The 25252-nt window shown below is 40.7% G+C and overlaps 1 protein-coding gene across 1 annotated transcript in view; it reads right to left on the bottom strand.

Moving 5' to 3' along the window:
- Nucleotides 1-25252, bottom strand: part of LOC126470462 (microtubule-associated protein futsch-like) — a 525429-nt gene that overhangs the window by 389137 nt on the left and 111040 nt on the right. Inside the window, exon 3 of the mRNA XM_050098320.1 lies at nucleotides 15862-16086. Coding sequence (XP_049954277.1) covers nucleotides 15862-16086 — 225 coding nt within the window. The remainder of the gene's footprint in view (nucleotides 1-15861; nucleotides 16087-25252) is intronic.

Below are 25252 nucleotides of genomic sequence, written 5' to 3' on the forward strand. Positions count from 1 at the left end.
GAGCATGTTGAGTGGCACGGGATACATGCGGACGTGCATTGTCCTGTTGGAACAGCAAGTTCCCTTGGCGGTCTAGGAATGGTAGAACGATGGGTTCGATGACGGTTTGGATGTACCGTGCACTATTCAGTGTCCCCTCAACGATCACCAGTGGTGTACGGCCAGTGTAGGAGATCGCTCCCCACACCATGATGCCGGGTGTTGGCCCTGTGTGCCTCGGTCGTATGCAGTCCTGATTGTGGCGCTCACCTGCACGGCGCCAAACACGCATACGACCATCATTGGCACCAAGGCAGAAGCGACTCTCATCGCTGAAGACGACACGTCTCCATTCGTCCCTCCATTCACGCCTTTCGCGACACCACTGGAGGCGGGCTGCACGATGTTGGGGCGTGAGCGGAAGACGGCCTAACGGTGTGCGGGACCGTAGCCCAGCTTCATGGAGACGGTTGCGAATGGTCCTCACCGATACCCCAGGAGCAACAGTGTCCCTAATTTGCTGGGAAGTGGCGGTGCGGTCCCCTACGGCACTGCGTAGGATCCTAGGGTCTTGGCGTGCATCCGTGCGTCGCTGCGGTCCGGTCCCAGGTCGACGGGCACGTGCACCTTCCGCCGACCACTGGCGACAACATCGATGTACTGTGGAGACCTCACGTCCCACGTGTTGAGCAATTCGGCGGTACGTCCACCCGGCCTCCCGCATGCCCACTATACGCCCTCGCTCAAAGTCCGTCAACTGCACATACGGTTCACGTCCACGCTGTCGCGGCATGCTACCAGTGTTAAAGACTGCGATGGAGCTCCGTATGCCACGGCAAACTGGCTGACACTGACGGCGGCGGTGCACAAATGCTGCGCAGCTAGCGCCATTCGACGGCCAACACCACGGTTCCTGGTGTGTCCGCTGTGCCGTGCGTGTGATCATTGCTTGTACAGCCCTCTCGCAGTGTCCGGAGCAAGTATGGTGGGTCTGACACACCGGTGTCAATGTGTTCTTTTTTCCATTTCCAGGAGTGTATTTTATCAACTGTAGTCACATTGTAGCCATTATTTGCAATACAGTTTTAATTGTATTTAATTCTGTCTTCAAATTTTCTCTAATCAAGCAATCTATCATAGTGTGAAAATCTGCTGTTTTACATTTTAGTGGGTGAACTGATGAGTTACATATTATACAGTCACCTGAGGTTGGGTTCTGAAATATGCCAAACTTATGGACACTATTTATTATCAGCTATTTTTATACATACGAATTTTTTTATCTGGTGGTAAATTTGAGGCTGCTGTGCATTTTGCTCATTTTTTTTATGAAATTCATTTTTGTCACTATTTCAATTAAACAGAAAAAGTGTAACAAGAACATAATGTCAGTAATAAGTGACTTGATCTCCCCACTGAATTTTTTTCTCAAAAAATTTTATTTTATAAGTGATCTAAGAAAATATTTGCCAGTGTCACTGCAATATTATATTACAGCAACTACTACCATGGCAAAATGTGTTTAAAAAAAGTTAATAATAGCAGCTGAGGAAAAAAAGTAGTGAAAAATACAAATATAAAGACTTTTTGAGCAAATTGCTTTACTTAGCATATATGAAATTAGGAAAAATTTACTTCATACTCATTTTGATTTAATAGTGAATACACTGTCCAAATATGCATATAGAGAAACTGATGTGGTCAGGCAAAAACACGTCAGGAAGCTTACTGCTCTGACTGACAAAATAAATAAATCCAAGAGAAAGACAAACCAAGTCAAATGTTAAGTTTTATGAAAGACTGGCCAATAATATTCACAAAAATTTTGACAGTAATGATTTAGAATAAGTGCATAAAGGACTAAGCTGCAATATAATTCCTACATATAATGATAATATTAAACCCATAATTGCCCATTGCAAAGTCAGATTAGATACAGCAAAATTTCCACTAATGAAACAGAACCACATAATCACGAAATATGCAGGTTGAATTAATAAGCAAGTACAGAAAAATAAAACTTTTAAAATAATAATAACAATAATAATAATAATAATAATAATAAGGAAAACAAAGACAGAGGATGAGACGGTCAGATCAAGTTAATCAACACCTCATGTTCTGTTATTACCAAGCAACAAACCTAGGAACCAACACAACTGGATTCCGATCACAAGTATACACAACATTTATTACCAGATACCCAGAATTAAAATTTTTAACAGAACAACGACTAGCTGATCAGATCCGTGTAATAATCAAAAATAACAGGATACCCCAGTCAGAATTAGAAAACATCAAACAACAAGTACAACAGATACTGGAACAAAATAATGTGCAATCAGAAGAAGAAGAAGAAGAAGAAGAAGAAAATACAGTAATGGACTCAAACATCCCAGAGCAAACAAACAAAGAACATCACGCATCAATTAAACAATCAGAGGAAAACGAAATCTTAAGACAGCCACCAGAACAAGCACAAATAGAACACGAAGTGACACACATGTTAGATATAGAAGAAAAATTTCAGCTGACATATATAGAATACAAAGACACAAATACAGACATTAGACCATTCTTGCATAGACTGCCAAATAACCCACAAGTCGAAACAACAAAAAAACTATCAACACAATCATACACAACAAAATAAATGAAAACACAACTATGGAAGAGTTACAACTACTGGTTTATATAGGAGCACTCACTACACTAAATATACACACTAGGCAGAGGTCAGAACCAACCAAGACACAGAAGAACCCCACAAAACCAGCATGGCAACACAGACTACAGATCAGAATAGAAAAACTGAGAAAAGACATCAGACAGCAAACACAATTTATAAGAAATGAAATGTCAGAAGAAAAAGGAAAAGGTTAGGTAATATCTCACAACAAGAAGCGATAGAGCAATTAGATGAAAAGAAGCAGAAATTACAAGCATTGCCCAAAAGACTTAGAAGATAAAAAAAAGTGAAAATAGAAGGAAACAAAACCAAACATTCAACACAAACCAAAAGAGATTTTACCAGACAATAGATAACACACACTAAAATAGACAATCCACCAAACATAACAAACATGGAACACTTCTGGAGCAACATATGGTCAAACCCGGTACAACATAACAGGCATGCACGGTGGATACAAGCAGAAAGCAACACATACAAGATGATACCACAAATGCCTGAAGTGATAATTTTGCAACATGAAGTCACCCAAGCAATTAATTCTACTCACAATTGTAAAGCCCCTGGAAAAGATAAAATAGCAAATTTCTGGGTAAAGAAGTTCACCTCAACTCATTCACATCTAACTAAATTATTTAACAGTTACATTGCAGACCCATACACATTCCCTGATACACTTACACATGGAATAACTTATCTGAAACCTAAAGATCGAGCAGACACAGCAAACCCAGCAAAATATCGCCCCATAACATGCCTACCAACAATATACAAAATATTAATTTCAGTCATCACACAGAAATTAATGACACATACAACACAGAACAAAATTATAAATGAAGAACAAAAAGGCTGTTGCAAAGGAGCACGAAGGTGTAAAGAGCAACTGATAACACTGGTCAACACTCATTTTCTTGCCAAGGATATTTGAGTGGCTTTAGGATGGGTTAGTGGTGCTGAGGACGAATATAGCAACCATTTATGCAGTTTGGCTCTAGTTTTTGAGATAATGCATGATTTATTCAAAAAATTTGAAAAAATTGCTAATACTGAACTCGAGCGCTACAAACTACAATGAAGAAAGAAAATAATCTTTATAAATAGCTTCTATGAAAACCTGATAGGCATTTGTCCACGTATAAAACATAATTGAAAAGTTTCTCTATAAGTATATCATTTTCCGTCCATGACGAACCGCTTCCTGCACGCTTTCCTTTTATAGGTCTCTTCAGAACAGTCACGTTGCAGATTCCAGCAATAATCTGCCATCATATGCCTGTCCCATCTTCCTTTATATCTTTCCTCTATTCCTTTCATATCTTGATGGAACCGCTCTCCTTGTTCCTCACTGAAATCACCTAGATTACGAGGAAATCGATCCAAGTGGCTGTGAAGGAAGTGCAATTTTATGCTCATGTTAGCTCCTAAGTTTTGAAAGTTAGTGAGCATGTTTTTGACCAGTTCCTCGTAATTGGGAGCTTTATGATTGCCCAAAAAACATTTTACAACAGCGACAAAACTGTTCCAGGCCGATGCTTCAGTGACAGTCATGACACTTGTAAAATTGGTATCGTTGATGAGCCTGCGAATTTGAGGACCATCAAATATTCCTGCCTTAAGTTTTTCACTACTGAGTCCAGGGAACGTATTGCAGATGTATGTGAAGCAATTACCATTTCTGTCTAAAGCTTTGGTGAATTGCTTCATTAGTCCTAAGTTAATATGTAATGGTGGAAGAACAATCTTGTCCCTACTAACCAGAGGTTCATTAATGATGTTTGCTTCACCAACAGCCATATGTTCCCTTGGAGGCCATGTTTTCTGCTTCCAATGTTCGTGCTTTGCCCTACTATCCCACATGCAGATAAAACATGGGTGCTTTGTGTATCCACTTTGTTGTCCAAGCAAGAAGTTCACCATTTTCAAATCAACACAAATCAACCACTGGTGCTGCATATACTGAATTTTCTGCAGAACCATCTTGATGTTAGCATATGCTTCACAAAGTTTTGTTGAGTGGGCAATTGGAATAGATGCGTAACGATTGCCATTGTGTAGGAGAACACATTTTAAACTTCTAGTGGAACTGTCTATGAAGAGACGCCAGTCCTCTGGTCTATATTCCGGCAGCCCCAATTCAAGTAAAAGTCCAGGTATATTGCTGCAATACACTATAACCTCTTCTTGGTTGAAGTATGGAAGAAGGTTTTCTTCTCTCATCCGGTAAGCTGTTATTTTAACACTTGGATGAAGACAGTTCTTTTCCTTAAGCCTGGATGCTAAGAGTTCTGATGCTTGCTTTGAAAGATTGAGTTCTCGTATCAAGTCACTGAGCTCCTTCTGGTCGAACTGCTGCGGTTGTGTCTCACGTCCTTCGTATTCCGAACCACTACTTGTACATTCCTCGCCGTGCACATCGTCATCTGATGATGTTAGCGTGGGTAATGTTGTGAAGGTTGGTACAGGAAAATCGTTGCTGTGCACCACCGGTCTTCTTGCTGACTCCAAATTGGGATATTCCCACTTTCGTTTTTTGAACCTATTAAAACCTTTCACATTAACAATGCAAAAATAGCAATCATCTGTATGATTCTTCTGCTCTCGCCATACCATAGGCACTCCGAAGTTTAAGCTTTTCCTTTTTCGTTTTGTCCACTGCCGTAAGCACTCCACACAGCATTTACAAACTTTATGGGGTGCCCACACCTTGTCTTGATCTCCAAATTTAATTCCGAAATATGCCAAATACGCTTCCTTCCTGTTCTTTTGAAGAACGTATTCACCACAAATGTAGCAGAACTCATCTGGATGGTTCACGCAAAGATGGCGTGAAGAACTCATGTTTTCCTAAAACAAAATTGCACAAATACTACATATTATGCAGAACTTTCTTGTATTTGCATGTCAATCACATCCAACAAACATCATTAATTGTTTTGTGTGAAATGAATACTCACCTCTTATTTGCTACGTCACGATGAAAAGGTTCTATCTCCTTGAAGCTGCACTGCACATGTGTGTGACTTTCGACCATCGCCATTTTTCTTGTTTACACTGAACGCTACCTATCGGCTGTTGCGGGGATTACCTCGGCCAACAAATGAATGTCGAGTACCGCCGAATTCAAATCTGCACAACCCTCAATATCTTCAAGACACGCACCGCACAACAGGACTGAACACATGCTGACAGTGTGATGTTTGCATGATGTAATCCTCAACCACACAGATGCACTCCCTGAGCACAATTGTTTAATAAAGATAGTAGAATATCACTAATTAAAAAACAGGTAGCAAATACATTACACCATATATGGACCCTGCAGTCGATATTATCCACATGAAACTCTCATTTCCACAAATAACCTATATCTCAAAAACCAGAGCCAATTTGGAAAAAGTACAAATATACTCAGAATGAGTATCATAACAATATCCCATTTTCGTTCAAACTTCCCTGGCAACGAAAAAAAAATTTTATTTTGTAGAGCTGTGTAATAGATGCAGAGGTGACATATCAAACTAAAACTAAACAAAGGTTGCTACACTACGCATACATTGTTTACCAAAAAGCTTTTGATAGTGTACCCCACTCATGGTTACTACAAATATTGGAAATATACAAAGTAGATCCTAAATTGATACACTTCCTAAACATAGTAATGAAAAATTGGAAAACCACACTTAATATCCAAACAAATTCAATTAATATCACATCACAGCCAATACAGATTAAGCGTGGAATACACCAAGGAGACTCACTAAGCCCTTTCTGGTTCTGTCTTGCTCTGAACCCACTATCCAACATGCTAAATAATACAAATTATGGATACAATATTACTGGAACATACCCACACAAAATCACACATTTGCTATACATGGATGATCTAAAACTACTGGCAGCAACAAATCAACAACTCAACCAATTACTAAAGATAACAGAAGTATTCAGCAATGATATAAATATGGCTTTTGGAACAGACAAATGTAAGAAAAATAGCATAGTCAAGGGAAAACACACTAAACAAGAAGATTACATATTGGATAACCACAGCGACTGCATAGAAGCGATGGAAAAAACAGATGCCTATAAATATCTAGGATACAGACAAAAAATAGGAATAGATAACACAAATATTAAAGAAGAACTAAAAGAAAAATATAGACAAAGACTAACAAAAATACTGAAAACAGAATTGACAGCAAGAAACAAGACAAAAGCTATAAATACTTATGCTATACCAATATTGACCTACTCATTTGGAGTAGTGAAATGGAGTAACACAGACCTAGAAGCACTCAATTACACTTACACGATCACAATGCCACAAATATAGAATACATCACATACATTCAGCAACAGAAAGATTCACATTAAGCAGAAAGGAAGGAGGAAGGGGATTTATCAACATAAAAAACCTACAATATGGACAGGTAGACAATTTAAGAAAATTCTTTCTAGAACGAGCAGAAACTAGCAAAATACACAAAGCAATCACTCATATAAATACATCGGCTACACCACTGCAACTTCATAACCACTTCTGCAACCCTTTAGATCACATAACATCAACAGATACGAAGAAAGTAAATTGGAAAAAGAAAATACTACATGGCAAGTACCCGTATCATCTAACACAGCCACACATCGATCAAGACACATCCAACACATGACTAAGAAAAGGCAATATATACAGTGAGACAGAAGGAGTCATGTTTGCAATACAGGATCAAACAATAAACACCAGATATTACAGCAAGCATATTATTAAAGATCCCAATACCACAACAGATAAATGCGTACTTTGCAAACAACAAATAGAAACAGTAGATCACATCACAAGCGGATGTACAATATTAGCAAATACAGAATACCCCAGAAGACATGACAATGTAGCAAAAATAATACATCAACAGCTTGCCTTACAACATAAACTTATAAAACAACACGTTCCCACATACAAGTATGCACCACAAAATGTACTGGAGAATGATGAATACAAATTATACTGGAACAGAACCATTATAACAGATAAAACAACACCACATAACAAACCTGACATCATACTCACCAATAAAAAGAAGAAATTAACACAACTAATTGAAATATCCATACCCAATACAACAAATATACAAAAGAAAACAGGAGAAAAAATTGAAAAATACATCCAACTGGCTGAGGCATCAGGATAAAGTTGACATTATACCAATTATACTACCAACTACAGGAGTCATACCACACAATATCCACCAGTACATCAATGCAATACAGCTACATCCAAACTTATATATACAACTACAGAAATCCGTAATTATTGATACATGTTCAATAACCCGAAAGTTCCTAAATGCAATATAACATATACCGTACAGTTAAAAGGAAGTGACGTTTGATCAAGGTCCGCGTCACTTTCCATTTTTAACCAGACTTAACATCTGAGTTAGTAAAGAAATGATAATAATAATAATAATGAAATGAAATTACTAACTTAGAAATGCACAATCAATAAATTACAATAACATAATGCAGTAGCAACAAAAGCAATACAACTGTAGTTATGTATAAAGATGACTCCATTTTTTTTAAGAAGAAAAGAATTTTTCAGAGTAAATGACACTGTGAGATTGCACAAAAAACCGACAAACAAATTTCAGAGAATTATTAAACAAGCAGTTAGAAAATGTGATTTTTTTTACTTCCTAGTAAGGAAATGAGCAGTTTCGTAGTTATGAACCCAGAAGTACCGAAACTGAGAGCACAATTGAAAATACATCAAAATGGTATTCCTATTATACCTTAGTAAATTACATAAATAGCCCAGCATTCTTAGTTACTAAAAGAAGAACTAAATGAATTGCTTAAACAATACTATACACATACCAAAAAATATACAATTAAAATTATATTGGATGTAACCAATCAGATTACAGACACAAAAATACCAGTAGTAACTCATACCGTCACCCACTAGCATATAAAACAGTGTATTTTCACGATATGATAGATCACACGATTAGAGGTCCCCTTGCTGAAGAATATATGAAGACAGAATTAGATCGAATTAAAGCTGAAGTAGCAAATGATGGCTACAATCTGACTATAATTGATAAAACACAGAAAGAAAATTATGGCCAAATGTAGAAAGAAACATTAGCAAACAACATTCACATTAGTAGAAAGAAAGAAGACATAAAAATTCATTTCACTACGATACATGGGAAATATTTCTCAAAAATAAGTAACACATCTTGAAATACTAAAGTAAAAATCAGCTTCTGGAGAGAACATAAACTAGAAATGAAGATACAAGGTACAAAGAACATATAAACAAAAGCCAAAACAATCACTACACATTTAATTTTCATCTTTGAGAAAACAGACACACCACAGTACCCACACATAAGCTCAAATCTTTTCATTTCTCATACAGCAGAAAAAGGAAGCTACATGAGCATCTTAGAGGATGTAGAAATCTATACACATGTGGCAAAAATCTGAATAACATCTTAAATGAACAAACAGAACCCAGATATTAAAAAAGAAAGAAAGAAAGGTATTGAGAGCTTCGACAAAATTCTTATCAGTGACAGATAGTTCAGTACAAAAGAACAATTCTAAATTTTACATATGATATAAATCAATTTTCATCAGTGACATAAATTTAATAACAAACTATATCTGAACACATAAATAAAAAATACATCCATGTACAAATATGACAAAATAACAATATATTTGAAAAAAATTAAGATCTTATGGAGGAAAAGGTGTGTGTGTGTGTGCGTGCATGCGCGGGCGCGCGCCCACACACACACACACACACACACACACACAGAACCAATCTTCTCTCTCTCTCTCTCTCTCTCTCTCTCTCTCTCTCTCTCTCTCCAATTTAATGTCAGATACTGTCCTCACACCTCATAACAGTTGTGCTTTGCAGCCTGAGTACCTATCGAACAAAAGTAAGGTTCTTGACAAAATATGTAAAACATGTTTGCTTTGCATACCTCATTAGTTCTCAGCTTAGATTTTATGAACAGGAAGTGTATATTTGTGGTCAAGCATTGTTCCAGGGCAAGTTACAATGAAAATAATATTTAAAAAATTGGCATGAGTCACCAAGATTTTAAGACATGTTCAGACCAAATACTAATTACATTATAAAATAATTGAAATATGTTTGATATTCCGAATTCTCAATGCTGAACACCTAACAATTACACTGTAGTCACATTAATGTGACCACCTGTCAGGAGCCCGAATAACCACCTTTTGCAGCATGGACCACAATGAGACATGCAAGAAGTGAGAGAACGAGACTCTGGAAGGTACTGACAGGGGCATGGAGCCATGCCAACTCCAGTGACATGGCCAGCTATGCTAGGCTTCTCAGCTGAGGATCCATGGCACATATAGCCCAAGCAAGGTGGTCCCACATATTCTCAATTGGGTTTAAACCTAGGGTGTTTGGTGACCTCTAAAGTATGGCAAACTCATCCTGATGATCTTCAAATCAAGCATGTACACTGTGAGGTAGGTGACATGTTGAATTGCCCTGCTGCTAGATGCCATCATGCCGAGGAAAAACAAACTGCATGCTGGGTGGACACGGGCCCTAAGAATAGATGCATACTTGTACTGAGCCACTGTCCCTCCATAATGACAAAATCACTCAGGGAATGCCACGAAAACATTCTCCGGAATGTGATGCCCCCTCCTCTGACCTGGATCCCTCTGACAACTGTTGCATGGTGTTTGCTTTGAGATGTTTCATGCCATACATGCCAACAGCCATCTGTCCAATGGAGCATAAATGTGATTTATCTGAAAAGGTCACCTGTTGCCACTCAGTGGACATCCAATTGCTGTACTGGTGTGCAAATTGCAGCCTTAGTTGGCAATGAACAGTAGTCATCAAGAGTGCATGAACCAGGCGCCTGCTGTGGAGTTCCAAACACAGTAGCGTTCATTGAATGGTCATTAGAAGAGACACTGTTGGTAGCCGTTTGGTTCATCTGAGCAGTTAGCTGCTCATCAGTTGCACATCTATTCACACATACACATCTCCATTGTTGCTGTTCACCCCTGTCCTCTACGGCCCGTGATGCACCACAGTTGGCTTGGTGGCAGTTTTGCACAGTACCATTTTGCTATGCACAGCATACTTTAACCATGTCAGCAAACAAACAGTTTACGAACTTAAGCATTTCAAAAAGCTTCCACCCATGGCTCGAAAGCCGAAAATCATGCCCTTTTGGAATTCAGATAAATCACTCCATGTATGCATTACAGCAGTGTCTGTATTGTTTCCCACATCCCTCGACTTCTAGTGTTGCCACCTGTCGTGAGTGAGTTGTTATTGCACATTGACGGCAGACATAGATGGTGGTCACATTAAAGTGGCAGGACTGTGTACGCAAATAACGCCACTTATCGAAAAAAAATATATTGCTGTATTGTTGTGATGAAACAAATTTATTGAATATATTATGGTCTATTGCATATTATGGTACATTCTAAACACATTCAAGTCCAATATGTCTGAAAACAAACACATTTTAACTTTATTTCTGGAAGACATGTTGACACTACAATAATGAGGTGGGAGAGGGGAAGGTACAAGAAAGGTACAGGTGACTGAAGGTTTGAGATGAGTCATGATGCAAACTAAGGTGGAAACTAACTAAAGTCTAGCTTGAATATTGGCTGAACAGACAACTTTTACTCTATCAATAGCATTTTTGCACTTTTAGTTTCAACTGAAGTGCTTCTGTATCTTAAGAGCTCATCTTGTAACCTCTAGCTTGCAATGGTTTGCTTACAAGATTTGTCTGAAAATTCCCCTACTCCTTTTCCAGATTAACATCATTCTGCACTAACTTTATAGATATTTACACCTATTTTTCTAGGATTCATTTGTAACAACATATGAGCAACATAAATTCTCAAGAGTTCACTGTTCACACCAGTTTACTACTCTTTATTTTAATTCTGGCAAACTGGAATCTAACTGAACTACAGTATGTTGCAGTTTCCTCATTTATTACAATATGTGTTCCATGTGGAAGTCTACCAGTATTTCTATCTTAGATTAGAATAACAAAGTGATGGATGGCTAGCTGTTTACAAAAGGGCAAACCATAGCAACCTTCAACCACAGAACAAAATTGGTCGCACCTACTCTTTCGTTCACCATTAGCATATCGCTCTGCTTGTGACAAAGTCTCTAATGTAACTGTTGCAATTCATTTAGTCATATGGTTTGTTTTTTTGAGTTGATTTCTTTATAATATGCAAAATAAAGCCTGCAGCTAAAAGTGAATGTGAACAGAAAAAAGGTTAAGGTTCTTGTGATCCTGCAATGGTAATAGCAAATATACAAAGGAATTCAGTGCTGAACTACACAGCTGTTGCTGCTGTGCCCACATCACACATGTGAACTGAACTAACAAATCTAACTGACAGTCACTTTGTTATTCTGGTCAAGTTAGAACTTGCTTTTCCTTGCTTCAGTGGTTCACAGGCATCTTGTTAGATAATGTGAGAGCTCAACAATATTTTAATGAGACAGCTGCTCATCATATGAGCTAAGCTGGAGGAGGAAATCTCACATCTTTTCAAGTATATGCTTACCTCGATTTTGTTGCTATGGGTATCCCCCTGTGTCTCCCATAGTAGCTAAACTTTTTATGGAAGACTGAGAACAAAGCACTAAGTCAGTAGTTTTGAAAACCTAAACATTTCTGGAGGTATGTGGATGACACCTTTGTGGTATGGCCACACGGGACAGCAACATTCCCTTCATTTCCTTAACACCTGAACTCCTTCCAGCTGAGCATTTGCTTCACAATGGTAGAGGAGAAAAATTGAGAGTTCTCATTTTTAGATGTCTTGGCCAACAGAAAAAAGGTGATTCCTTGGGCCACTATGTGTTCTGTAAACCAAATCACACTGACCTATAACTACAAGTTGCCACCACCCATCACAACATAGTAGTGTATTACGGACACTAGTTCACAGGGATCTCTGATCCAGAGAGCCAATCAGCAGAGTTTAGCCATCTTCACTCTGTTTGTGCACAATGGATACTTTGATAAGCAGATCTGAAATGTGTGTCAACCAGAATACACTAAGCTTCAAGAACAGCCAGAAGAAACAGAACTGCACAAGCACAGTTTCTCTACTTTATGTTGGTGCCATGTGCTTTAAAACTGTCAAGCTATTCAAGAAACATCAAACTAAGTGTGTCTTCTGCCTTCCAAAGCAAGTGCAAATGATGTTGGGTTCTGCTACAGACAACCTATGTCTAAGGCGACCAGAAACACATAAAATATGCAAGTGTGCGATACCGTATAATTGCCAGGCGTGTTGCACTGTTAAAGATAGATGTGATGAACAAAAATGTTACACCAGATTAGGTCAACCATAAGAGCTTACTGTTGCTGAACACTGCCTGGACACAGGACATAGCAAGAACTACAGAAATACAGAGATCCTTTCATCCATCTCCATCTATTGGAACTCCATCATCCAAGAAACAGTGGAGATACATACAGTTAACAACCTGATCAACAGAGGCACATGATTAAAAGTTAGCAAGGCATGCAAACTAGCACCGGCAGTACTAAGGCATTGTCACCCACAGTCGAACAAATTCAATGTGTCAACACTTACTGGGAAATCAAAGTCAGGAAACTTAAACTGGGGGCCAACACTCTGCCTGTGCACATGCTGAGCTGCATTCTGCAGCTGCGCTTTGCCCGCGTCATACGTGCAATGATAGTGGCGTGTTTCTCTAGCGGGGGCTCCTGATGTTGACGTTCTTTATGATTCGTCTACAATGACATTATAGCCCCACCCTTTGGTGACTGTGCTTTTCTGGCAACCCAGCATAAAAGTAAGTGCCTGAGGATGATGGGCAGCTGCCTTGTTAAAATATTATGCAGTTTTCACAACATTATCTGATGTGACACTTGTGAACCCCTGAAGCAGTTATTGTCGGGAAAGTGTCAAAAAGCATGGTCACTCGCCTCCTTGACAGCACTCACACCGTGATCTATTTTGTACTTTCACATAAGACACTGAAATAGGACATTTCCCAACCATTACTTAAATCTGTCACCACAAACACTGCTGAAACCCAAAACAGTTTGATACATCCACCAAATAGTTCACAGGGTAACAATCGAAGTGTTTGTCTATTGAGAAACTGAATTTAAACTCTCTCCATACTGAACTTCAATTAGATTAGTTAATAATCATCTACTGTGTTAGAGTAGCATTGATGCAGGACTTTACATCAGTGCCACACCTTCTCTGGATACCAAACCTAAGTATATTTTGATTTCATTTCAACAAATGACATTATATATATACTAAGATGGTATCTGTTCTTTCGGACATGTCTGAAAGAACAGATACCATCTTCGTATATATATAGTTAAGGCTCACTGGCCACTTGACCATTTTCTTCTTCCGTGCCCGAACTCTTACGGGAATCAGCAATGCACCGTGAGTAATGAGTATAATGGGTGGGGGCACTATGAATGTAGTTGAGAATTTGGGTTTCGCGGGAGGCGTGCCAGAGATAAATCCCTGCAGTCACACTATCCTCTGTGTCCTCGGTGGCTCAGATGGATAGAGCGTCTGCCATGTAAGCAGGAGATCCCGGGTTCGAGTCCTAGTCGGGGCACACATTTTCACCTACCCCGTTGGCATATGTCAACGCCTGTAAGCAGCTAAGGGTGTTCATTTCATTGTAAATGACATTATTATTTCTCATGTGTTGCTTAAGGAGTTTGTTTTAGAGATACTGCCCTGTGAAGAGATTGTAGGTAATGTGCAGGAAGCCCACTTCCATTTAGCTACAGATGTGTGTGGCAGTGGAGATTCCTTCCTGCTACATTTGTTGGGCACCCACCTTTGGTGAACACAATCATGGCTATTATAAAAGCAATAATTTACTCATCTACTTTCATCTGCATATTCTATTAAAAGTACTTCTCCAATTGTGTTCACAAACTACATGTTGAACACAGCTTATTTTGAGTCTTTCCTTTGACGCCAGTTTCATCAATTACATTCTTAAGTCTTTCACTAATGAATTTCAAATCTGTGACATTCTCCTACAGCTGATTCAGTTTTAATCTACTTCTTACTTGTATGTCTGAAAGAAGAGAAATTACTATTGACAGTTCTACAAAACTATTTCGAAATAAATTACTTCAGTGGGAATATCATGGCATCAGTAGTATTAGGTATCGATATACAACCTATTAGGGACATAAAAATTTGTGCAGACTGGGACTCAAATCTAGATTTCCCACTTACCACGAATGGTTGCCTTAACCATTTTGGCTATCCACACATGCCTCTCGGACCGATCCAAACTTCCACATATCACTACATCCTTGCACAGCAGTCCCCTACATTTATTACTTAATGCTTGCAGCATTACACTGGATTCCCACACTAGTGAGAATGAGAATCTGAGAAATCATGACCAAATGATGTTATCTTTTCGCCCAACTTGGTGTGTAATACTTACTTGTATGATGGAAAGAGACTGACATTACTAGCGATAAACGACTGTATCAAATTAGTTCGAAATAAATTCGCTGAGTGTGAATGCCTTGGCTCAGCCTTATTAGGTATAGATGTACTACCAACTAGTGACACATGAAAATTTCTCGAACCCAAATTTCCCATTTATCACAAGCAGCTGCATTAACCACTTTGGCTATCCATGCACACCTCCTGGACTCATTCTTACTGGTGCAGGAATAAAGAGTAATGCTGTGAGCATCAAATTACGAATGTAGGGGACTAGAATACAATGATATAGGAATATGGAAGTTTGAGCTGGTCCAGGAGGCACGTACGGATAGTCAAAGTGGTTAATGTGACTGATTGTGAAGAGAGAAATCTGAGTTCAAGTCCGGATCAGGCACAAATTTTCACATGTCACTAATAGATAGTATGTCTATATGTAATAACAGCCAATACCAAATTATTCACATTCAGTGTACTTATTTTGGTTTAATCTACATGTTTTTCAAGCCAGTTGGTATTCCTATGAAGAAAACTGAGTTGTCACGTAAGTTACAGGCAAAACAGCAGAATCACAACTACAAACTGAGTTTGTGTTATTTGGTAATTACATTCAAAACATTTAAGCTGCAGTACAGTACCTTCATTTGCATTTCTGCCAATATTTGGACTATCTCTTGTTCCACACTTAAGAGAGAATGTAGTGTTCGTCTCTTCGGAGGACACTCTTCGGGCTCCTCTATTGTGTCCGAAAGCACTGGTGCAGGTGTTGAACAGGCAGTTTCTGACTGTCCAGCTGGCAAATCACCCTTAACAAGGTTGCATTCTGGTTCTTTCTGCAGACGGGAGGAAGGTGCCACAGACCGCTGCACACACAAAAACATGTTTGTGTATTTCCTCTCCACTGATAATACCATAGAAGAAATTCATTCAGGATTTTTTAGTAAAATGGGTGGAAATTGACACCTAATCAGCAAATTTCAACAATTATTACAATATTGGGATCAACATGTACAGATATAGGAAGTAACACTTTTCTTACACCAAATTTCAATCAGGATACATTAAAAAAATTATGAATGTCAAAAACACCAGTACAGACTAATCCATAGAAACATAGGGTCAGAGACATGCATGCACACAAGCAAGTGCTACAAGAAAGTGCCAACAGGGATAGACTTACAACTTTATTTCACAGGTCTAATTATCAAAGTGAAACTGATTTTATTGACATTAATTATGCAAAACAATATGATTTTAAGTCTATTATGTAACCCCAAAAGCAATTTTTTTTCAATTTGGTTTAAATAATATGTTCACTACAACATAAAGAGAGCTGAATGGGTATTTCAATTATAAAAAGAGTTGAAGGAAGCAACATGGACTTTGTGAAGTGTGATTATGTAAACCATAAACAATCTAAATCATAAACTTGAATGTGAGGCCTGACAACACAACATACCAATAATGTCATACTACAGATAACATCAGAAAAACTGAAACACACAAAACTTAAGCTTCTCCCGGGGTCTCAAATGTTCAAATAAATTATGACATCCTCAACAACCACCGATGTTCAACAGGTGACAGATGTGCACTGTGTTGCATATGCGCTACAACTTTCCCTCAAAAAGAAACCTTCTGATTGCCGCTTATAATATCCCCACCAGGAAAGAATGTGGAGAGTGGATCTGAGGCACTATAAGTTAGCATCTGTCCAATGCCACCTGAGGCACAATCACAGGGTCACATGGTCCGAGCTGATAGCAGCATGGAGCTAAGCAAACGACTGTGGGCCCGTCTACTGTAGTATGCTGCAGTGAGCTCAGTTAAATCTCACCAAGCTGATATTCAGATTTCAACCCTCCTTTGAACACAGAGTTTTTAGCTTACATTCGAAGTTTTCATACAGTGCTCCGCTCAAGACAACCTTGGGTTTGTTCATGCATTACACAATGGTGAAAGGAATGCACACTTTAGTGGCAACAAATTCTTACCCTATCTTGTTTACGGCAACGTTCATGGAACTTTGGCAGTAACAGATGTCACTGCAGCAGCTACAAGAGCAACAGTTTGCAGCTCAGGTGCAACAGGCTGCTCTTCTCCTGCTCGTGTCTCAGCAGCAACAAATACATCAGTCAGTGGTCGTGGCTATGCTCCTATAGCCATTCACTGCATTTGACCAGTTGTCAAAGAGCTGAGAAGTCTACCATCATCATTTTGAACTTAACTGCTTTGCTTATAACATTTCTGGTGGGGAGCATAGTTCTTTGCCTTTGTCTTCTAATAGTTGTTTATAAGAAGAGGTGCAAAAAATTAAACCTCTCTCAGATGCCAGTGAATTGTCTTTCAGTGATCTCTGTGCCCTGTTAACTGAATACTACAGTCAGCTGATACACCTTGCTCCAGCAAGGCTCCAGCTTAATCAGCATCATAAACAACACGGGCAGGCATGTACAGCATCAGCTGCTGGCTTGCAGGGACTCACAAGGAAGTGCAGTTTCATGTGCCACAACTGTAAGGTTTTCTTTGTGGAATCATTGATTCCATGTGTGACTGTGCACCTTACTCCTGACAGGCAGGTCACTACAAAAGCTTTAGCTAAACATGATCCTAGTTTTGGTGACGTACTTCAAATTGCAAAATCTTTCAAGGTTGCTTTGAAAGCTCAGCAGGTTCTTACAAATGATACTCAAGTTACTTAGGTTGTTAGTCACTGCTGCAAGCACTGGTCACTCAGCAGGTCAGAAACACCCTCCCTCCTTGGGGTTGTGAGATGTCACGCACATCAAAGAATCTGCAGTCCTGTCTGGAATGTGGCAGCAAGCACAACAGAATCCGATGCCTGCATCATGTAGAAAACTGCTGGGCCTGCGGCAAATGGGTCACCTGGCCATTATCTGTCAATGAGTGGCATACAGCCACATGCTCAAGAGCAACATGAGGACTACGCTGCAATACACAGTCATGGATGGAGAACTATAGGATTTCCTTGCTGCCATGAAAACTCATTTTGGCTTTGATGTCATTCAGCCAGTCCATAGAGTTCCAGCTACACATCTTGTTGAACAAGAACACACGCCGCCAGCTTCACCTTGGTGCAACATACACAATATCATGTCCTGTCTTACTGCCACAGGTGCATTCCTCTCCTTCCGGAACTGTCACTGGCAGCTAAGTATAAAAATGTTGAATGCATACAAACCTTCCTAGTCATATGCTCCCGTACTGATATTAACATTAATGGCTTAGACAGTTTTAGCAGTTTTGGGTCCACAATAGAAGTCCAAGTCAATTTAGTGACAACCACAGCTCCTTTCTCTGATCCTGATGCCCTGTGCACGTCATATACGGAGCTTTATGAACCAATGTTTGGTATGTATGTGTAACTTCAAGAGTCACATTTATTTGATGCCTCTGGAAGTACCTAAATTTTGTCGAGCTCACCTGCTTCCACTTGCAGCTCATGAGACTGTTCAGGCAGAACTCGTGTGGCTTCAGGACCACGATATTATGTCCTCAGTTTTCACAAGTCAATGGACAATGCCTATGGTGATCATTAAACATTGAATGGGTTGTTAAGTACTAGTGGTTGTTTGAAGTCCACAGTTTACTTACAGTCTAACATTGATCTATACCTACTGCCTTATCCTGAGGATTAGTTATCTAAACTAGCTGTGGGCCACTAGTTTACAAAAATTCATTTTTTAGGATATACTCCTCCAACTGCCACTTGATGAGAATTCAGAGCAATTACTAGTATTAAATATACTGTTCAGCTCATGCAGGTATAATTGCTAGGCACTTGAGATTTCAAGTGCACTTACCATTTTCCAAAAGTAGTTTCAACAGAGGATTCAACTTTTAAAGTATCCAATAAAGTGCATGGGTGGCATCCAAACTGGGGTGGCCTTAGAGGGACCCTTTGCCCTTCTATTCATGCATGTGTCAATGTCATACCCCCATGCCCATGAATATGCATCAGGAGGGCATGAAACAGGAGGACTGAAAATGCATGAACACCATTTGCTACCTCATATCACATACCAGTTTTGTCAAATGGTTTTGAACGATCCCTAGTGGTTCTGCCCTGTAGGCCAGAACACAAACAAGCTGCACTACACTCCAAAGGGATGTAATCATGTTCAGTGTGGTTGCATGCCCATTATGTCCTTACAGAAGGGTAGATTCGTCCAGAGGGGTGTCAGCAGTGTCAAAGATTAAGAACATCATCCTGTAGGAAATCACACAGTAAATGTTCCGGCTTAATGTCAAGAACGTTAGAGCAGAGAGGGCAGTGAGACAACTTCAGCCAATAGTACGCTTAGTATGCTGACCGACCCCTCGCTAAGATGACGACGAGACAGTAGCGCCATCTACACGGAGGGGACATAAGCGCCTCACTGCCTGGCCACAGCCCAGTGGAACACTAGCCGTTCTACGAGATCTACGGCAGCGACTTATGTTACGAGTTGCGTATACTGAAGAGATTTCTAATTTGTCTGTTGCCCATTGAGTGCAACACTTCTCAATTTCAAAAAGTTAAGTACTGCAATCATTTCCTTTTGTAATAAATTTTGTTAATACGATTTGCTTGAACTGTCTATCGATCCGAGAAAGCAGGTTTCCCAGGCACCCTAAATTAGACGTGTGGACAGGACACAACAGTGAACTGTTGTTTTCGAACATGGAATGTGTGGGAATCAACACTCCAAAAGGAATGGTGGTTTCATTGACATACTTCATGGCACTGCCTGAGGCCTTTTCATGTTGATTCCGAGTAGTGATATACCTCAGATGTTATCCACAGACACCCATAAGAAAACCACGTGATTTTAAATCTGGGCATCGCAGTTCTGACCTCCATTGCAAAGGAAGGGGTGACGTGTACATAAGAAGGGGTATAACTACCTTCCCATCATGTACGATGTTGACAGTGATATTGGGCAGAATTGTAGCAAAATTTGGTGCCAATGTGATATCGTTAACACACATTACACATCACATGAACTTCTGAGCTCTTACCCTTTTTGCATATGTCAACACCTTGCTGTTTGAAGCATCACTGAGCCTGAGGGTGAAGTTGCAGGTGCCACGCTTTTTCACTATCAAAGAGAAAGGTTGTAGACACCTTCAGGCCAAATTTCAAACTTCTGCATTGTAATGGGACAGTAAGACGGAGTTTCGAAAATGTGACCCTTTAATTGGGTAGCGAAGTATATTTCGATGACATTATCGCTATAGGGGCAATGAGTGCAGAGCTTCGCAAGTATCTTGCCAGCCTGTTTTGAAAAGCACCTGGAAAATGGACTCTGCTGCCAACTGGAAAAGAGCTGTTTCTTTGTCCTCAGCATGAATTACCTGAGGCACATTCTTTGTCATAGAGATGTCACAGTAATGTGTGACCACGTCAGATTGTTCAGAGTGCCCACTTGCCTTCACCTCCAAAATGTTAAACACTGTACAGCTCAATTATCCCCAGACTGAGGAGGAGGCTTCAGTGATCATTTATGGTGTCAAGAAGTTTCATGTGTATTTGTAAGCCTGCAAACTTCACTTGCTGACTGATCGCATACCCTCCATTTCCTTGTTCAGGAATCAGTCTAAGTTCCCAAATAAGATGGCACAGAGTCTGCTGCAGGGCTTTGTTTTTAAGCAGTTAACTTTACGAAATCCATTTTCGTCCTGCCACCCAACATACAAATGCAGATGCCCTGTCCTGCCTCCCTCTTTGCCCCAACACAGAACTGATTTGCCAGAATACTGTTTATTTTGCACTGGTACAACAGCTGCAAACAAAATTGGATGAATTGCCACTGATGGCGTGTAATATCGCCTTGGCAGCATTCCGCAATCCAGTCCCATGCGAGGTTTTGTTGGCGATCCAGAAGGGGTGGTGGAGCATATTTACCACCAGACTGACTCAGTTTTTTGGAATTATTTCACATTGCATTTCGAGTTCAATAGCACACATGGCGTTTTAACACTGGCCATGGAGGACTTACACTTCAGAGTCATAATTCTACTCTTGCCCCAGCCCTGCATCCTCAAGCCCTTTCATGCATTACACTGGGGATGAGGCGCATGAAGGCACTGACCAGGTAGCAAGTTTATTGGCCCAGCATCAATGCCAACACTGAATGTGCATGCTGGTTCTGCTGTGCCTGCTCTCTCAATCAAGCATCCCCAGCTCAGTATTTTTCACCATGGCCCCACCCTGCCCACCCTTGGGTCAGGATTGACATCAAGGGGCCATTCCTGGGCACTATCTACATGCTGGTGGTGGATGCCTTCATCAACTTTCTGTTTGTCACAGGCATGCCGTTGTTAACTACACCTTTTACCATGCTTGCCCTTGGAGGGCTTTTGCCACTGAGGGGTACCCTGCAGCCTGGTATCAGACAATGCGTCCCAATTTACATCCACTCAGTTCGTGATGACATTTTGCCCCAACAGCACTGAACATCTGACCACCACCCATTTCCACAGTGCCTTCAGCCCAGAGGCTGATGTATGGTCCACACCCTCACAATGCATAGGGTGTTACAAAAGGGTACAGCCAAACTTTCAGGAAACATTCCTCATACACAAATGAAGAAAACATGTTCTACATCTACATCTACATTTATACTCTGCAAGCCACCCAACAGGGTGTGGCGGAGGGCACTTTACGTGCCACTGTCATTACCTCCCTTTCCTGTTCCAGTCGCGTATGGTTCGCAGGAAGAACGACTGTCTGAAAGCCTCCGTGAGCGCTCTAATCTCTCTAATTTTACATTCGTGATCTCCTCGGGACGTATAAGTAGGGGGAAGCAATATATTCGATACCTCATCCAGAAACGCACCCTCTCGAAACCTGGCGAGCAATCTACACCGCAATGCAGAGCGCCTCTCTTGCACAGTCTGCCACTTGAGTTTATTAAACATCTCCGTAATGCTATCACGGTTACCAAATAACCCTGTGACGAAACGCGCCACTCTTCTTTGGATCTTCTCTTTCCCCTCCGTCAAACCGATCTGGTACGGATCCCACACTGATGAGCAATACTCAAGTATAGGTCGAACGAGTGTTTTGTAAGCCATCTCCTTTGTTGATGGACTACATTTTCTAAGCACTCTCCCAATGAATCTCAACCTGGTACCCGCCTTACCAAAAATTAATTTTATATGGTCATTCCACTTCCAATCGTTCCGCACGCATACTCCCAGATATTTTACAGAAGTAACTGCTACCAGTGTTTGTTCCGCTATCATATAATCATACAATAAAGGATCCTTCTTTCTATGTATTCGCAATACATTACATTTGTCTATGTTAAGGGTCAGTTGCCACTCCCTGCACCAAGTGCCTATCCGCTGCAGATCTTCCTGCATTTCGCTACAATTTTCTAATGCTGCAACTTCTCTGTATAATACAGCATCATCCGCGAAAAGCCGCATGGAACTTCTGACACTATCTACTAGGTCATTTATATATATTGTGAAAAGCAATGGTCCCATAACACTCCCCTGTGGCATGCCAGAGGTTACTTTAACGTCTGTAGACGTCTCTCCATTGATAACAACATGCTGTGTTCTGTTTGCTAAAAACTCTTCAATCCAGCCACACAGCTGGTCTGATATTCCGTAGGCTCTTACTTTGTTTATCAGGCGACAGTGCGGAACTGTATCGAACGCCTTCCGGAAGTCAAGAAAAATAGCATCTACCTGGGAGCCTGAATCTAAAATTTTCTGGGTCTCATGAACAAATAAAGCGCGTTGGGTCTCACACGATCGCTGTTTCCGGAATCCATGTTGATTCCTACAGAGTAGATTCTGGGTTTCCAAAAACGACATGATACTCAAGCAAAAAACATGTTCTAAAATTCTACAACAGATCGACGTCAGAGATATAGGTCTATAGTTTTGCGCATCCGCTCGACGACCCCTCTTGAGGACTGGGACCACCTGTGCTCTTTTCCAATCATTTGGAACCCTCTGTTCCTCTAGAGACTTGCGGTACACGGCTGTTAGAAGGGGGGCAAGTACTTTCGCGTACTCTGTGTAGAATTGAATTGGTATCCCGTCAGGTCCAGTGGACTTTCCTCTATTGAGTGATTCCAGTTGCTTTTCTATTCCTTGGACACTTATTTCGATGTCAGCCATTTTTTCGTTTGTGCGAGGATTTAGGGAAGGAACTGCAGTGTGGTCTTCCTCTGTGAAACAGCTTTGGCAAAAGGTGTTTAGTATTTCAGCTTTACGCGTGTCATCATCTGTTTCAATGCCATCATCATCCCGGAGTGTCTGGATATGCTGTTTCGAGCCACTTACTGATTTAACGTAAGACAAGAACTTCCTAGGATTTTCTGTGAAGTCGGTACATAGAATTTTACTTTCGAATTCAATGAACGCTTCACGCATAGCCCTCCTTACGCTAACTTTGACATCGTTTAGCTTCTGTTTGTCTGAGAGATTTTGGCTGCATTTAAACTTGGAGTGAAGCTCTCTTTGTTTTCGCAGTAGTTTCCTAAGTTTGTTGTTGTACCACGGTGGGTTTTTCCCGTCCCTCACAGTTTTACTCGGCACGTACCTGTCTAAAACACATTTTACGATTGCCTTGAACTTTTTCCATAAACACTCAACATTGTCAGTGTTGGAACAGAAATTTTCGTTTTGATCTGTTACGTAGTCTGAAATCTGCCTTCTATTACTCTTGCTAAACAGATAAACCTTCCTCCCTTTTTTTATATTCCTATTAACTTCCATATTCAGGGATGCTGCAACGGCCTTATGATCACTGATTCCCTGTTCTGCACTTAAAGAGTCGAAAAGTTCGGGTCTGTTTGTTATCAGTAGATTCAAGATGTTATCTCCACGAGTCGGTTCTCTGTTTAATTGCTCGAGGTAATTTTCGGATAGTGCACTCAGTATAATGTCACTCGATGCTCTGTCCCTACCACCCGTCCTAAACATCTGAGTGTCCCAGTCTATATCTGGTAAATTGAAATCTCCACCTAAGACTATAACATGCTGAGAAAATTTATGTGAAATGTACTCCAAATTTTCTCTCAGTTGTTCTGCCACTAATGCTGCCGAGTCGGGAGGTCGGTAAAAGGAGCCAATTATTAACCTAGCTCAGTTGTTGAGTGTAACCTCCACCCATAATAATTCACAGGAACTATCCACTTCTACTTCACTACAGGATAAACTACTACTAACAGCGACAAACACTCCACCACCGGTTGCATGCAATCTATCCTTTCTAAACACCGTCTGTACCCTTGTAAAAATTTCGGCAGAATTTATCTGTGGCTTAAGCCAGCTTTCTGTACCTATAACGATTTCAGCTTCGGTGCTTTCTATCAGCGCTTGAAGTTCTGGTACTTTACCAACGCAGCTTCGACAGTTGACAATTACAATACCGATTGCTGCTTGGTCCCCGCGTGTCCTGACTTTGCCCCGCACCCGTTGAGGCTGTTGCCCTTTCTGTACTTGCCCAAGGCCATCTAACCTAAAAAACTGCCCAGCCCAAGCCACACAACCCCTGCTACCCGTGTAGCCGCTTGTTGCGTGTAGTGGACTCCTGACCTATCCAGCGGAACCCGAAACCCCACCACCCTATGGCGCAAGTCGAGGAATCTGCAGCCCACACGGTCGCAGAACCGTCTCAGCCTCTGATTCAGACCCTCCACTCGACTCTGTACCAAAGGTCCGCAGTCAGTCCTGTCAACGATGCTGCAGATGGTGAGCTCTGCTTTCATCCCGCTAGCGAGACTGGCAGTCTTCACCAAATCAGATAGCCGCCGGAAGCCAGAGAGGATTTCCTCCGATCCATAGCGACACACATCATTGGTGCCGACATGAGCGACCACCTGCAGATGGGTGCACCCTGTACCCTTCATGGCATCCGGAAGGACCCTTTCCACATCTGGAATGACTCCCACCGGTATGCACACGGAGTGCACATTGGTTTTCTTCCCCTCTCTTGCTGCCATTTCCCTAAGGGGCCCCATTACGCACCTGACGTTGGAGCTCCCAACTACCAGTAAGCCC

This window comes from Schistocerca serialis, chromosome 3 (genome assembly GCF_023864345.2).
Source record: "Schistocerca serialis cubense isolate TAMUIC-IGC-003099 chromosome 3, iqSchSeri2.2, whole genome shotgun sequence".
Lineage (NCBI taxonomy): Eukaryota > Metazoa > Arthropoda > Insecta > Orthoptera > Acrididae > Schistocerca > Schistocerca serialis.